Source organism: Protomyctophum parallelum, assembly GCF_964188405.1.
Source record: "Protomyctophum parallelum genome assembly, chromosome: 12".
Taxonomy (NCBI): domain Eukaryota; kingdom Metazoa; phylum Chordata; class Actinopteri; order Myctophiformes; family Myctophidae; genus Protomyctophum; species Protomyctophum parallelum.
Genome location: NC_139712.1, coordinates 44,898,398 through 44,916,445, shown reverse-complemented (window position 1 = coordinate 44,916,445; position 18,048 = coordinate 44,898,398). Strand labels below are relative to the sequence as shown.

Genomic DNA, 18,048 nt, shown 5'->3' with positions numbered 1-18,048 from the left:
CCCAGTAGGCTGCCAGACTAGTGTCTGTTATTATAAAAGGGATGATGATGGTCCCAGTAGGCTGCCAGTGTCCAAACTGGTGCCAATACATGGTTTGTTTACAGCTTCCGCTATGACCTGTCCTGAACTTTAAGACTCACCTCTTCAGACTCCACCTTAGCCCGTAGCACTTTATAGCTCTATCCTTGACCACCTTGCAGGCATTCAAATGTAATTTACCGTAGATACTGATGATAGATAGATAGATAGATAGATAGATAGATAGATAGATAGATAGATAGATAGATAGATAGATAGATAGATAGATAGATAGATAGATAGATACTGATGATAGATAGATAGATAGATAGATAGATAGATAGATAGATAGATAGATAGATAGATAGATAGATAGATAGATAGATACTGATGATAGATAGATAGATAGATAGATAGATAGATAGATGGATGGTTCATTTTTTTGACCTGGCTGGAATCCTATAGTTTGTATACTGTACATGACTACATGTACAGCATATTTATTTCTGGATATTATACTGATTAGACTGATGATATGTTCTTGGTTTACCTATGATCATTGATGACTATTTCTATGCATTTGATGTATTGCCTCGTGTTGTCCTTGCTTACTGTAAATCGCTCTGGATTAAAGGTGTCTGCTAAAATGCCTAAATTGTTAATGGCTTTGTGTTTAGATTTGACATGTGTTTACATGTTCTCCATTTCTCCATTACCAAACGTACCTGAGTAATTGACTCATTGTTGCCGGCTGAATATCATTGTGTGGATGATGAGTCATGGCCGTTTGTTTTTAAATCTATTCTCCAGGGAACCAAGGATTATATCCTTTGGCTAGAATGTTCAAATCAGTCAGCGCTAACTTAACTTTGACAAAATACTTATTGTCAAAGTGAATGCTTAAACACATTTTGTGCGGGAACCCCTTTTGGTGATCTACAAGCTCATAGCTTGTAGGTCTGCTATTTTTGATTAAAAAAAAAATATATATAGAATCTGACTCAGGTCAATATAACAAATCCAGCAGTCTTCTGGTCTGCTGCCTGTAATGGTCTGTCATTCAGTGTTGTCGGTTACACTAGTTCCTTTGAGACTCTCGTATTTCTGCCTGGTATCATGTGCTTTTCCAATAGCTCACATAGGTCAATACGGTCTTTTGTTCCCTCCCTCACTTAGCTTGCTTTTCACTGAGGGTCGTCTCCTGACGTCGGTAGTGTGTTTTTCCTGTCACATTAATTTTTGAGTGTCTTTTTCTCCACATTGTGGTGGTATGTTTTCCTATCACATTTTAATGAGTTTCTTCTGTGCTGTAATGTCATTCCAGGGGGGGGGGTTATTTCAGCTGTATTCAAACGTCCTGTTATCATGTGTCTTTCAGCGGTGGTGATGCCTGACGGGCCGGCGGACAAGGCCGGGCTGCACGGAGACGAGCTGGGCAGCGAGGAGGACCTGCTGTACGACGACTTCCGCGGCTCTGGCTCCCGTTTTGGACACCCCGGGGGAGGGGGAGGGGAGCAGCTGGCCATCAACGAGGTAGGAGACTAGAGCCTGATGACATGTTTCCTCCTCGCCGTTCGTTAATTTACTACCACGGTTTCTCGAGGTTTGCACACACACACACACACACACACACACACACTGCCAGCGTGTTTACTCTAATCTTTCACGAGCCACAGAATATTTTGTTTTTGTGGTTGAAATGTGGAGAGAGGAAGGTTTCTGCTCGACAGTGACAATATCTACAGTATGAATGAGGTTCCAGGGCATTGTGAGGCCCACAGCACTTCTTAAGGAGGCTGCCCGCTATAGGGTTTAATCCCGGGATCCCGGGATTCCGGGCCTCCCGGGTACAGGGCACGCAATCTCGAGGGCTGCCACGGGAACTGGAGCCAGCGGGACCCAAAGTAAATGTTGGCCGCGCGAGCGGTATTTAAATACCTGCGGGCAGGCACGGGCGGTCAAGATAAAATCAGAGGATCCTGCATCCTCCTGCAATTAACCAGATACAGATATATACACTTTAGCAAAATATGAATGTCTGAGGAGAACGTATAATTTCCTGTCTGCACTAGACAAGCACTGTGGAGTCACTCTCTCCAGAACAGTCATCTTCAGTCAATCATCATTAGTAGCCTTATCAGTCGCTCTGTGAGAAGTGTGTTGTACAGACGGAGCGAGGAGTTTCCTTTCCCCGTGATGGACATTGTCTCTTCTAAACCCCTTTTTGCTTTTGCCTGCATGTGTGCCTCACTCAGAAATAACGTGAAACGGAACACAGTAGCCTAGGCTACAATTTGTTTTATAACCATATACAGTAGCCTATAACCACCAGCACGCAGCGTCTCTCTCTCTCTCTCTCTCTCTCTCTCTCTCTCTCTCTCTCTCTCTCTCTCTCTCTCTCTCTCTCTCTCTCCCCCAATATAATCAGTGTGTCGTGCACTGGCCGTGCTGGCTATTTTAACACCCAATCGGACTTTTCATGAAGTACAAAAGCGAGATGATCACATTCTCAACATTCTCTGCAGCGGAGAAGGGGACCCAGCACTGCTCAAAGGGTGAAATCCCCGTGCTTCGACAGTCACATTTAGTGCAAACTCCTTAAGTGTCACCTTTTCTGAATAGCGTAGTAGCTACGCTAGTATTAATATTTTAATTTAATAATTTAATTGTAGGCTATATGTTCATATTTCGTTCAAATAAAACGTTTTGAACAAAAAGAATATCACTATTCTATTTTTTTTCTCTCCTCTTCGTTCCCGGTGGAACATAAGGCTGCGACTATCTGCTTCCATCTGGTCCTATCCTGTGCAGCATGTTGTGCCTCGCCCCATGTCAGATTTGCCATCTTCAGTTCTGAGGTCACAGTTCTCCGCCAGGTTGTTTTTGGCCTCCCTTGTTTCCTCTTTCCAGGTGGGGTACATCTTAGGGCTACTTTAGGAATGCTGTTCTTTTTTCTTTTTTTTAATACTTTTGAACCCACGATTTTGTAACCCATTTTTCACCCCTGTGTCAATCATCTAATGTGATCCTGGGCTCTACACACCCTCCACCAACCTAGTCCCCATATATGGGGGACAAGGGGAGAGCAACGGACTTGAACGCATGCTTCCTTCATGCCTGAGTGTCCAAGTTGCTCCTTTACACCTGACAGGGGGGGGTTTCCCTGGTTGGACGTAGCGCGTGGAAGGAACACGTTATTCCAACCAGTTCCTTTCCCCTCCATCAGGCGCCCCGGCTGTCCAGGGGGAGGCAGTTTAGTGACCAGGATTACTGCAGGTTTTTTGTGAGGGTACCTACCCTAGGGGACACGGGGAGAAGATGCAAACTCTGGACCTTCTAGCTGTGAGGCGACAGCACTACCAACTGTGCCACCGTGCCCCTAGGAATGCTGTTCTGATCCATTCCAAGGACATGTCCGAGCTATCTGAGCCGTCTGTGATTGATTTCCTGTACCACATTGTAACAGTTTGTCTTTGGGTACAGGTCCTCGTTGGAGATCTTTTCTGGCCAAAATATGCGACATATCTTCCGGAGGCACCCATTGTGGAATGAGTTGATTTTATTCATGTCGCTCTCCACCACTCGCCAGCATTCTGAGCCATACAGCAAAACTGACAGTTTGATCTTCGTTTTTAGGCTGTATTGCTTAGATTTACAGATGGTCTGGAGGCTTGCAAATGTGCTGCGAGCTTTTCCGAGCCTTATACTGATGTCCCTGCTGCACGCATTGTCCTTACTGAGGAGACTTCCCAGATGAAGTACATATGAAGTATCTATACATATAAATGCATTTTGGTGGGAACTTTTTTTCTTTTCTTCAATTTTCTTTCTGACAGGAATTCCCTCGTGAGCCCGGGAAAAGGTCCGCAAATTCCCGGGAATTAAAATGAGCCAAATCCGGGAAAATATTAACCCATTTTGGGGCGGGAACCTCTTTTGGTGTTTTAACTAAGTAATACTTTAGCTATTTTTGGAGAAAAAAAATTAACGCGGCACAAATCTTTGAATATATATTCTTTCAGAGCAAACGTTTTTTTTATTTCTACGTCACGTCAGGCCTAAATGGGTTAAACCCAAATAGATGTATCGCGTCAGGCCTAAATGGGTTAAACCCAAATAGATGTATCACGTCAGGCCTAAATGGGTTAAACCCAAATAGATGTATCACGTCAGGCCTGAATGGGTTAAACCCAAATAGATGTATCAAGTCAGGCCTAAATGGGTTAAACCCAAATAGATGTATCGCAGGGATAGCGGATGTGGCAAAATGACTAAAAGATGCGTCTTTTCTGGGACTTTTCTGATTGAATTGAAAACAAACGTCTACATGTGTCTCTGATTGGCCTGACCAAACGTTCCCCTTCTGTGACGGACGCGGAAGCTTGCCTCCTCTGTAATGGCTCCTGAGATACAGACGCCCCAGATACCTGACTGTGATTGGTTTAGGCTGCCGTCCTCCCAGCCCGTCCCACTCTCTGGTTGTCACGCAGAATTGCATAATAGCCAAATTCCAATACACCAAATCACAATTTCACCACGACGGAGTGTGAGTGAGCTAGTGGCCGAGATTTGGGGTATTGGAATTTGGCCCATGGCGGATTACGCCGAACCACCTGCCTTCAAAACAATTACTGAGGCTTACGGGGCAATTCCACATGCTCTGTGGGACGGCGGTTCAGAATGAGATGTACACAGCAGCCCTCCAAGGGAGCAAACTCTGATGCTTCATTGTTGTGGCTAAAGGGTGTGAATTCCTCCACGCCTCTCCTCTCAAAACGAACACAATGGAAAGGAGAAGAGGAAAACTTAATATTCCTTCCTTGTGGTCGCGGCTGTGTGTGCATGTTGTTGCCTCTATAACCCATTCTGACCGGGCACCCATTTTGGTGTTGGCATCATGTTATGCTTTAGCTATTGAAAAATAGCAGATCTACAAGCTCATATCGCGCCACCGAGTGGCGCGATACGAGCTTGTAGGTCTGCTATTTTTGAAAAATCAAAGACACTTTTAGAATCTGATCTCAGGTCAGAATGGGTTAATAATGAAACTGTCGGGATGTAATAGACATTTTTAGAATCTGATCTCAGGTCAAAATGGGATAATGGCTTCTGTCGATGGAAGTAAAATGAGTACCGGTAGTGGTTTAATCTACATGTACAGTATAGCGTTTTAGTTGAGCAGAAAATATTGTATATTGTTTCACTTCATAAATAAATATTATGCATTGTACATGACAGAAAATGATCCCAGATGTGTTTTTATTTCGATATTACCATTTGTTGCACCATTTGCTGGTGTGCTGTTTGCTGGTGTGCTGTTTGCTGGTGTGCTGTTTGCTGGTGTGAACTTACTAGCCTCGACGACCTTACAGGCATTTGCAAAGGCTCAACTTATGTAATTGTATGTAGACATAGCACTCTATATACTCATAGCTTCACTGTACAGATATTCTACAGTTAGCTTGCTTATGACTATTGATGACTGTTTCTATGTATTTGATGTATTACCATGTCTTGTTCTTGCTTACTGTAAATCGCTCTGGAGTGAGAGCGTCTGCTGAATACCGACAACAGCTGAACTAAATCAATATGATATAGATAAGAGAGCACACTAAAAGGGCAAAAACAACAACACAGGTTTGCTAACGGGATGAAATGGAACACGTCCACAAGAGACAGACTAGTAATGGTTGCCGGTGTCACTTTGGCTGAGGAGGGAGACGAGGTGATAAATACAAAGTGCCCAGCGAGGATGCTGGGTTATGTGGTTGTCATGGATGCAAACGGCAGGGCCCAGTGTGATGTGTGGGGCTCCGGTGGAATGTGAATTGCAGAGCGGATAAATCAGCCTCCAGACAGCTCCGTATACAGCATGATAATAGCACTGTGCTTATTGCATGCGTCACCACCGCAGCAGTGCAATTAGACCAGTGGTTCCCAAAGTGGGGTCCGGGGGGACCCCTAGGGGTCCTTGAGGGAGTTCCAGGGGGGCGGCGGTGGCTCAGGGGTAGAGTGCCTGGATGGTAACCGTAAGGTTGCCAGTTCGAACCCGGGCTCCCCCAGAGTTACTGTCGAAGTGTCCTTGAGCAAGACACTGAACCCCTAATTGCTCCCGATGTGCTAGTTGGTGCCTTGCATGGTTTCCGCTGCCATCGGTGTATGAATGGGTGAATGTAATGCACAATCTCTGTAAAGCGCCTTGGATAAAGGTGCTATATAAATGCACCATTTACCATTTACCATTTATGGGTGTGAGATCGACAAAATAACGTTTTAATTAAGGTAGTGTAGAGTAAAAGTACAATATTTGGACCCGAGATGTACAAATACTTCAAAATTGTACTTAAGTACAGTACTTAAGTAAATGTATTTAGTTATACTTTCCACCACTGGAATTCAGTAAAAGCTCAATGTAATCCAGAAGTACATGTGTTAGTGTCGCATGTGGTTGTGTTCAGTGGTCTAGAGAGGGGGAGCAGCTGTCCACTATCTGTGTGTACATGCAGGGCTTTGACTGAGGGGGTGCTGTTGAGTTATGTTTGGCTGAGAGACACACAGGCATGTTTGTGAGCCTCATTCATCAATGGAGTGTATATTCTGAGCGTGGGTTTTGGCATATGCCCACGTATCAAGTGATGCTAGACCGATTCACAGAGGCTTTCCTGGGTGCGGCCATTACTGAGGTGTACCATTAAGCGCAACAGCACTGATTAGCTACACCTGGCCTACGGAGCACCTGCTCATGGATTACACCTCAGTAATGGCCGTGGCCAGGGCACCCCTCTGTGAATCGGTCTATACAGCCGATCCCAGCGTAAATTTGGTCGGAGCTTTGATAAAATAATGTAAAAAATAACCGCCATTTAAATAACACGCCCTTAAATATTCTCGATGCGGCCCGATTTTGTGACATGGACAGCTGGAATACGATCAAACAAACGTTGGAAAGCCAATAAGGAAAGAGTTTCTCAACACCTCTCGCCTCGCTGCCTGTAATGTACGTGCGCTCGCACACGCACGCGCACACCTGTGCAGTGTGCATTTTCTCACACTGCATTATTCCATGTGGGCACAACCTTTTGTCGGCTAGTAGGCTACACATGAATGATCACACATCACAATTACAACGAATTTGCTAGTGGATCCTCCTCAAGGACCCCACTGGTTTGGTCAGTGACCACGCAGGTGATCGTGCACATGTGCTTGTGTGTGTTGTGAGGACCTGCATGGGGAGGTTTCAGCTGCAGATTGAGGTCAATCCCACAGAGAGGTGAGACCTAGAACGCCTCAGTGGGTTCACTGGGTCAGCCTCGGAGCAACCGCTTTGAGCTCTATATAGATGTACTTCAGCATACAATGAATAGTGAAAATAGCAAATATACAAGCTCACATAGTGAGCTTGTAGATTTGCTATTTTCACACAATTGTTTCTTTCAATTGTCGCCTATCTTTTACTTTCTCTAATAACCTATAAAACTTGAAAAAAAAACTACAGTTGTCCTTTAAGTCATGGATTAAAGTTCTAGTTGTCTTGGCGACTGAGCTGTGTTGGTTTCCATAGAAGCCTTTATGAAGGTAATAGGTCACACACGGAGTGGCAAGAACGAGTTTTCTTTTATAAACGTTTCCGCTAAACCAGCCTTTTGTCCGTGCTGTTTCCATAGGAGCCAGCATGTGCCCAGCGTTGTGTGTTTGTGTGTACCACATTTGTGATGATTTGATTAGCTGAATGTTGTGTGTGAGTGTGTGTGAGTGTGTGTGTGTGTGTGTGTGTGTGTGTGTGTGTGTGTGTGTGTGTGTGCGTGTGGAGCTCCTTTTCATACTGTACAAATTAGGTCTTAGACTTGGCCATACAACATTTTTTTTTTTTTTTTTTTTTTCTTTTTTTTGCTTGGTTTACAGTAAGTGGTTCATGGGCTGAACTGTACCTGCATGTCATGACCAGTGTTCATTTTGACAGCAAATGTTGTATTAGTTTTAGTTATAGTCTTTTGAATAAAATGTAATTTTGTTTTTTAGTTAGTTAGTTAGTCATCCTAAGAGTTGTAGTTTTTGCCTAGTTTTAGTCGACTACATATATATATATATATATATTTTTTTTTATATATATTTTTTTCAATAATATTTGTATTGATTTTTACATTTTATGACAAAGACAAAACAGAAAAAAGACAGACAGCTCAGACACGTTGCAGAACAAAGGACACAGATATACACTCATACCTACATCGAGCCATCCTACTATGAATGTCTGTCTGTCTGTCTGCATGTGTGTGTGTACGGTTGTAATGCCTTGTAAAACCTTTGACCCACCGACTTCAAATTCGACATCCGCGTTCCACCCCCCGACAGGGAGTGCAGTGCCCGGTATCGAGTCGGTCGGACCCACGGTTCTCCAGAACCACCACAAAAGTCTCTGGTCAGGCTCTGCCAGTGGGCCTAATCAGCCTAAATCCCCTCACTTGTGCAATTTCCAGCCTCTGCCTCAGCCAATTGATTGCCATGGCAACCCCACACCTGCCAATATAATAATTGATTACTTCACCAATCCACTTTTCACAGTCAGTTTGCACTATTCACACACAGGCAGACAGACAGATACAGAGGTCTCCATGTAGGACAGACAGTTACAATTGGTGCTATGACGACAGGGACGACATACTACAGATATCTCCATATACAGTATGACAACGGCTATGGTTCCCAAGTTGCATCGTTCCCAAGTAGGCCGGTGCCCGACGGGCACGTACAAGTCTAGTCAAATAAAATACAAAAACAACATACATTATGGACCAACGACATTTCTTTTTTCACCAGTGTCAATTATCTAATGTAATTTGTAATCCTGGGCGCCACACTTCCTCTGCCAACCTGGGGACTGACCTCATGCTTCCCTCTATGCATGAGGAGTCCAAGCTGCTTCTTTTCACCAGACACATTTCATTCGTCAATGTTTCCTTCTTTACTTGAGGTTTGATTAAATCTAAATCCAGGCTAAACACGACACGATTAAAAAAGATTCAACTTGATATATATATATATATATATCTTGCCGTGGATAAAATCATGTTGATGCCTCTATAGTTAGATCAAGGTGATATCGTCTTTCAATGGAGGCACATTCACACCCCAGATGTGCTTCATCACTCCCTCTCCTCTTTCGCACAAAAAATGCACGGCTGCTCTCTCTCTCTCTCTCTCTCTCTCTCTTTCTCACACACAAACACACGCACACACGCACACACACGTGCATGCACGTGCACATTTCACTTGGGAGCAGTGCATTCATTCTGCATGGCCTCCAACAGCCTCTCTCTCTCTCTCTCTCATCCCATCCCCCTCCCTCCCTGGGGTTGCTAAGGCCCTGCCTCAACCACTCACGTATCCAGGATACGTTGCCGCACTCTCAACCCCCTGATTGGCTGCCGAGCCGTACGTGAGGGAGGGTGGGTGTGGAGGAAGAAAAAAAAAGGAATGGAATTGGTTGGGGAGGGGCGGGGCGGTGGGGGGGAAGGGGGGGAGGGGGGGGGGTGTAGAAAAAGGAAAAACAATCAAAGAGAGAGAGAGAGAGAGAGATACTCTGAGTTGGATGGATGTGTGTAGCAGTGCAGAGCCAGGCTCGACACCGAGCCGCATCATAGCTACACTTGAAAGGGAGATAGAGAGAGAAGAGAGAGAGAGAGAGAGAGAGAGAGAGAGAGAGAGAGAGAGAGAGAGAGAGGGGGAGAGGCAGGACGATAAAAGTGATAGCGAACGTACGGGGAGGGAACAACAATGAGGTGAGAATGTCGAGAGGTCGGAGCGATCGAGGAGGAGGAAAAACCAAAGAGACATAAAAAAAAAAACCCGGCGAGCGAGCGTTGCAGACAACCGGCCGGCACAGCCAGCCGACCAACCAATCCCTGGAGGAGAGAGAGAGAGAGAGAGAGAGAGAGAGAACGACAGAACGAGCCCGGAGGAACGAAGGAGGAGAGAGAGAGGGAGAGAGAGAACGACAGAACGAGACCCAGGGGAACGAAGGAGGAGAGAGAGAGAGAGAAGTGGAAGAATTAGAAGAAGAGAGAGAGGAGGAGCTGGAGGAGGAGAAGGGATGGGGATCAGTAACGACGCAGCATCCCGTCTTCAGTCTCGCCTCCTGACATCCTGACAGCACCACGGGGGAAGAAGAGACCGCTGACAGAACGACGGACTAGAGAGGACTCGACGTGCTCTATAGAAGAAAGAGAGAGAGAGAAACGGAGAGGAGGACAAAAGAGAGCGTCTCGGACATAATCAACGCAGACTTCCCATTAAGCGGCCGGCCGGCGATACGTGGCCATCCCCCCCCCCGGGGCGTGATCGTAAGCAGAGGCGCTAGCGTACCACACAACACCGGGGAGTGGCAAAGTGGCAGCAGAGCGCGACGCCACGCGCAGCAGCAGCAGCCGAAGAGACGCGGCGGGGAGGAAGAGGAGGAGGGGCGGGGGAGCGGCATCGGATCGCGGCGGCGGCGGCGGCCGGAGAGGTGGAGGAGTGGTGGGGGGTGGGGTGGCGCTACCGGCAGGGGTCGCGGGGGCAGCCGTGTGGTGCGGGGGGCACCACCACCACCACCACCACCACGCGGCGGCGGCGGTTCTGAGGGACCGCGGCGGGGGCCGGCGGGGGGCCGCGAGGGGCGAGGAGGAGGAGGAGGAGGAGCGGGAGGACGGAGGAGGGGAGGAGGCGGCGGGAGAGAGGGTTGCCCTCATGGCTCGCGGCGACGGGGGCGGCGGAGGCTCGGGCCGCTGGGGGCGGCCCCGGGCGGGCCTCCTGAACACGCTGCTGCGCTGCAACCTGGACCCCGAGACGCAGAAGGTGGTGGTCTTCTTCATCATGATGCTGCTGGTGGTCATCAACGTGGTGCTCATGTTCCTGCTGGGCTTCCAGTAGAGCGCGCCCACACGCACACACACACACACACCAGTGTTCATTTTGTATTTTGACTAAGACTAAGATTTTTGATATTTAGTCGACTAAGACTAAACAATTTCAGACCAAATAGGACTAAATCTAAATGGTTTGTTCAAAAGACTAATTCAGAATTTGCTGTCAAAATTAAGACTAAGACTAAAAGACAAAAATTTTGATATAGACTAAACAATTTCAGACGACTAAAACTAAATGGTGTTATTCAAATGACTAAGACTTTGACAGAATTTGCTGTCAAAATACAGAAGACACAAATACACACACGCATATACAGTATATACACACACGCAGAGGACAGGACAGTCGGACGACTTAAACGCGCACGAACAGACACTTGCGTACCCGGGCATCGCGAGAAGAGGCACTGCGCGCGCCCCCCCATGTGTCTCGGCGTCTGAAGAGGAGGACGAGACGCGGAGAGACAGAGAGAGACATCCTGTTGTTTAGAGAGGAGAGACAGAGAGAGACATCCTGTTGTTTAGAGAGGAGAGACAGAGAGAGACATCCTGTTGTTTAGAGAGGAGAGACAGAGAGAGACGGAGGGAGACAGAAGACTAATGGGCGTCTCTGGTGACTGCGGAGGGACACAGGTAAAGCACCGGGCGCTATAGTCTCTCCACCACATCTGTCTTGTCTGCCTGCCTGTTGTCTGCCTGCCTGTTTGTGTGTTGTGTGTGTGTGTGTGTGTGTGTGTGTGTGTGTGTGACGATCCCAACAATATGTTTGTTAAAGGATTAGTTCACCCTGGAAATGTATCATCACCCATGAAGTCTTGAATTCATGGAGATTCCTTTGTTTTTGTCGCATTCCTAAGCCAATAATTTCAGGACAGTCTGCCGGGTTTAATATGTATGTACGTTTTGGGGTTTGGGGAGGCGTGTAACTATCTCAGTGGTGCTCAAACTATTTAATGTCAAGGGCCGCAAAACATTATATGTATTTGGCTGCCGACCATCTGAAAATATGTTGTTCCAGGGACCCCCCAAAAGGAAAGATTTTAGTTAAAAACGTTTGCTCTGAAAGAATATATATTCAGAGATTTGCACCACATTTTCACGATTTTTTTAAAAATAGCAGATCTACAAGCCCGTAGCACAGCACTCGGTGCCGCGCTATGAGCTTGTAGATGTGCTATTTTTCAATAGCTAAAGTATAACTATATAATATTATGCTTAAAACACCAAAAGAGGTTCCCGTTCATAGTTTCCATGGAGATGTGTTGTATTTGAGACATCATATCACAACACTCAATTTGATTGCCTTCGATAGGACTTTGACACTAGAATTTGTTAAAAACCATTAGACATGCATTTTACACAGATTCCTGAGGCTGCACAAAGCTCTGTGTACGTGTGTTCTGTAAGTGAACACTGGACTCGCCTTGATTGACGATGTCTCGGAAATGTTTCTGTTTGCGTCTAAAAGTAAAACCTTGAGAAGAAATATGTTAATGAACAGTGAATAGTAGCCACGTTGTTATTCGTGTGGCAGCCATTTGGCGCTCATGCCAAACTCATTATTACCCAGGTGCTGCTACACTATGTGATATGGTCAATTAGAAAGTAAACCAAGGTCTACATCAATCTACAATCAAGACAAATGGAGTCTGTACACTGGGACCACAGACTATAGGCCGCTAGATACTCCAAACTTTTCCGGGAGAAATAAACACTAACAGACATTGTTATTTCTGCAAACCGCATATGACAAATATAACCTCGAAAACAACATTTAGTCTGCATGTTGTGAGTAGCCTACATTTGTATACACATGAGGAATTAGTTGGAATGTACATTTAGAAGACAATGGCAAGGCGTCAACGGGTGCAGGGAGAGGTGGGAAGATCATTAGACGAGTGGGGGAGAGAGTGGCCAATCAAATCGCATGGAAAAACATCATGACCTTTCATAGTCATAGTAGTAGATGAGATGAGTTCAGACATGCTAGTGTTAAGTAGTAGTTTAATATATATATCCATGGGAGGATGATGATCTTAGAGTATATTTTAATAGAGACGGAACCGGGAGGAAACCCTGAGGCCAAATGGACATAGTGGCCCAATTTGGCACACGTTCATGTTATCGGAGCAATGACACGTGAACGCTGTTTCATACATGAACGCACGCAAATGGCCACATGATAGTCAACGGCACAGCGCGTTCACGATTTGGCCCAATCCATCCCAGAAAGCACTCTGTTCCTACCCGGAAGGAGGAGTGAAATCGTGAAAATTCTTCTTCTCTTTTTTTAACCTGCACAAAAGCTGCACGAACCAGGAATAACCACACAGGACTGATTTACGCAGGACAACCATTCTCAACCTTTTTCATTTCAACATATATCCCAGTTGGATATTATGCTTTAGGGCACAGACCCCCACATTTGTTTATTTTCTTTTGTATCTCTAGGTCCCAATCTAGTTCTACACTGTAAGATTCTCTGCCTTAATTAAACTTAATTCATTCATTCATCGGGCCAGGCCATTTCGGTTCCCTTTGACCTCTCAGAGGTCCATTGGTGAAAATGTCAAATAATATAAGAAAGAGAAAATAGTGAAAATAGATCTGCTATTTTCTTCACAATATTTATCTGTGGAACTGAGTCAAACAAAATGGAATGCCTCAACTATACTCTACATTTCAAGTGCCTATCAGGGCGAGGGGTCCCCAGTTCAAATGATTATTTATGGGGGCCTTAAAAGGTTTATAACCAGTGATGTAGGGTTAAAAAGATCTGATTGCGTTACCGTCTGGGCCTAAGTCAATTCCGAGAATCCATGGTCTGTTTTGAATAAGACCCGATCAGAGTCAGAGGTGTGTAGGACCCAAGCGCAGGACAATGGCAGAGGATGAGGCAGACACAAGGCAGGTCGAGTGCACGGTGGTTTATTAACCAAAAACCAGGTACAGGAACAAAACACAGGAAACACGAGGAAACTAGGGATAACTAGACAAAGTGCCAATCGGCACAGGTCTCCACCAGGGCAGGTCAGGTTGTGGCCTCATGGTGGCGCTATAACAGGCTGTTGAGGAAGATTTGGGCCGGAGGTTCGTGTTGGAGGGATGCAGGTACAATGTTTTTCCATGTGTGCATACATAAGTTGTATACAGATCGATGCAGTTATAGCTAAAAACAGGAATTGGCCTGTTATAGCGCCACCGTGAGGCAGATTTTGAGGAAAAAATTGTGGCATGTCGTCCTCGGCCTAGTGAAAATGTGCGTGTATAATTTAACGGAAATTGCACACTGTGTTTGTGATTTGTGGCCTTTTTTCGAAATGGACGAATCATGTGAGCTTTGGAAGCCAATCTTAGCCAATCAGGATGGAAGATGGGAAATGGTGCCGCTCCGTGTTGATCACATGACTATGGAGATCATGTGTACCGATTTGCGTGAAATTTGGATAAAATCTGAAGGAGTAATAATAGAAAATGTGTTTTACATATGTCGGCCTCCTGGTGGCGCTATAAAGAGCAGATGTGAAAAATTCCAGGCAAAGGTTTTTCCTTGGCCTCTAGGGAGTTGGCATACAAAGTTATCCACAGATCCGTGCAGTTAGAGGTAAAAACACTTTTCGGCCAGTTATAGCGCCACCTTGAGTCTGAGTTGAAATTGTTCATGTGGCATTTTGTCCTCGGCCTAGTGGGAATGTGGGTGCACAATTTCACGGAAATCACGCGATGTGTTCATGATTTGCAGCATTTTGTTTGAAACTGAGCACTCCTGTGAACTTTGGAAGCCAATCTTAACCAATCAGGATGGAGTGTGAGAAATCTGAAAGACCGGTTTCGTTGAATGGCTCTAGAGAGACTGTGTACCAATTTGCGTGATGTTTGGACAAAATCTGTAGGTGTACTGTGCAAAAACTTGTTTTGCACAAAGCGGCCTCCTGGTGGCGCTATAACAGGCCGTTCTGGAAAGTTTGGGGCAGAGGTTCATCGTTGGCATCCAGGGAGTGTGTGTGCAAAATTTGGCATCGACCGGGTTAACGGTGGCCGAGATTAGCTGCTCACGGACGGACGGACGGACGGACGGACGGAGTGCAAAACATACTCTCCCCACATGCCTTCGGCCTGGTGGAGAAAACTAGGAGCAAGGAAAAACAATACAAAAATATACAAGGAACCACGAGGAGCTAGAATACACTGACAACAATTTACGAACCAACAAAGAACTGAAAACACAAGGGCATACTTATAGACATGGGATAACTAGACACAGGTGAACAAAACTCAAAATCAAGACAGGGATTGGCTGGGGGACTAAGAGGACACAGGTGATTGGCTGGGGGACTAAGAGGACACAGGTGATTGGCTGGGGGACTAAGAGGACACAGGTGGAAAACAAAGACTGATCACAACACAGGTTAGACAAGGCAGGTACAGAACTACAGGGGAAGACAGGATGGCACAAAACAATACTACAAAATAAAAGGTACGCAAGAAAACATAACATGTCACGGACCGTGACACTCTGTGGCTGAGGAATGAATTGATCCATAATTCATACCATCTTTTTCTTTGAAACACGGTTCTGTCATAATTATAGTGGCATCGTTTCAATTCCTCTTTTTAATCCGCCCTGATTATGACATAAAGCGAGAATAGCCGATGCAACATGTAGTGAGCTTGTAGAATAGTTCCTGCCCAGGAATAGAATAATAATAGAATGTCTGGAAAGAGCAGGACATTTCTGGAAATCTTCGTCCATAATGACATTACCAACATAGCGACACCACGGATAAACGTAGTCCATTTTGTAGCATTTTCATATAATAGCCCATACTGCCCATGTACAGTATGTACATTACATTATACAATAGTGTGCACGCATGCTGTACATTATGCACACATTACTATGCGCATGCATTTTACAGTGGGGTCCTATAGGCCCTATATTGCCCGTGGTGCCATATGTCAGTGGAGGAAAAAGATACTAAAATGTTTTACTTAAGTATAAAAGTATGAATACTGGAATGTAGAAATAGCCTACTCTGTAACGTACAAGTAAAAGTCCGGCATTAAAAATGTACTTGAGTAAAAGTGAAAAGGCATTGGTATTGTATCAAAATGTACTTGAGTAAAAGTGAAAAAGCATTGGTATTGTATCAAAATGTACTTGAGTAAAAGTGAAAAAGCATTGGTATTGTATCAAAATGTACTTGAGTAAAAGTGAAAAAGCATTGGTATTGTATCAAAATGTACTTGAGTAAAAGTGAAAAAGCATTGGTATTGTATCAAAATGTACTTGAAGTAGCCTACCAAATGTAAAAGTACAGCGTGTAGTCGCAACGCATTGTGTCCTTAATATATATAAGGCTAGTGGTTAGTGTGTTTCGTAATAATAATCAAATCTACAAAGTAACTAGTACAGTTACAGTTAGCTACAGTTTTCAAATAAATGTAGTGGAGCGAAAGTTCCGAGATGTATAGTGGAGTAGAAGTAAAAGCATTGCAAATTGGAAATACCCGAGTTTAACCCATTCTGACCTGAGATCAGATTCATACGAGGTTTCCGCTGGACACACACTGGTCTCATTGACCCATTCTGACCTGAGATCAGATTTTAAAAAAAAGTCAGTCGTTCTTCGATTGTTCAAAAATAGCAGACCTACAAGCTCGTATCGTGCTTTTTTTCAATAGCTAAAGCATAACATGATGCTATAACACCAAAATGGGTTCCCGTTCAGAATAGTATAAAGTGCAAATACCTCAACACGTTACTTCAGTACGGTGCTTGAGAAAATGCATACTAGACTGGGTTCCTTTCCACCGCTGGCCATATGTCAGCTGGGTGTTGTGAACAGGACCCTGGGGGCATCATACTCATGCTCCACACACAGCAGACGGTATGGCTGAACAACTCATCTGTGATGCAAGAGCCTCCTCCAGAGCTCAAGACCCCTTTATTTACTGCTCAGCTGCTCACGGCACAACACCCAGGGGAGAGGAGGAGGGGTCCAGCTGCTGCTGCTGCTGTGTGTGTGTGTGTGTGTGTGTGTGTGTGTGTGTGTGTGTGTGTGTGTGTGTGTGTGTGTGTGTGTGTGTGTGTGTGTGTGTGTGTGTGTGTGTGTGTGTGTGTGTGTGTGTGTGTGTGTGTGTGTGTGTGTGTGTGTGTGTGTGTGCGCGTGCGTGCGTGCGTGCGTGCGTGTGTGTGTGTGTGTGTGTGTGTGTGTGTGTGTGTGTGTGTGTTTGTGTGTGTGCGTGCGTGAGTGTGTGCGCCCGTTTGTGTGTACTACTATACGGTCCCCACGAGTATAGTAGGATTTGAGATTGCGAGGGCACTTTTCCCCCGTCAGGATACATGGTTCTGTGGTTAAAAGAACCACATCTGTGTGAACTGAGCGGTGCAACTGTGTGTGTGTGTGTATGTGTGTGTGTGTGTGTGTGTGTGCATGCGTAATGAATGAGACCCCAATCAATATCAGCTGCATGGGTTAATGGGTCGTGCTCAGAGACATACTGTACATACATTCGGTGGAGCGGTTTGCACCAGCTCCACAGCGATAACACACAACGGACAATAACCGGTTCACAAGAACACCTTGACGCGCTGTGCGCTTGCATACGTAGGTCGAGCTATTTCCAGCTCTTTTCAATCGTGAAATGTTGACGTCCTCACAAGTATAGCAATACAGACAGTACAATACAGTCATTTCTATACGAAGTCACACGCGTGTCCTGGTCGGCCCGGAACGGTTTAGCCACAGTGTCTCATCAATGAGCAGTTGAGACGAAAAAACATCTAAGGGCAGGTTCACATAACCTGACTTTGCCAGATGGGGGCGGTATTGGGTAACCATGTTCCCCAACACCAAAACCATCTGGGACCTCTCAGGGAGTTCAGCTAACACCGAACCACTCCCGGTTCGAACCAATCAGCGTGAGCTAAGGGCGGGATATGTGCGAAACCGGATGTGAAGCTATATAGACACGTCAATATGATTGGTTGTGTTTTCACGCCCACACGGTGATAGACAGACGGTCCCATCCAATCATCTACCAAGTATCTTGAAAAAAGGAACAGCCCCGTCATCGAATTTGCTTCCGCGATCCCAGATCCCAATAAGCTGTGAAACAAATT

At 45.4% G+C, this 18,048-nt stretch overlaps 1 protein-coding gene across 2 annotated transcripts in view; it reads left to right on the top strand.

The window, feature by feature from the left end:
• The window catches only part of LOC310868229 (uncharacterized protein), a 191,763-nt gene that overhangs the window by 151,141 nt on the left and 22,574 nt on the right, over positions 1–18,048 (top strand). For both annotated transcript variants that reach the window (XM_083778560.1, XM_083778559.1), the window contains one exon: positions 1,397–1,551. In XM_083778560.1, coding sequence (XP_083634686.1) covers positions 1,397–1,551 — 155 coding nt within the window. The remainder of the gene's footprint in view (positions 1–1,396; positions 1,552–18,048) is intronic.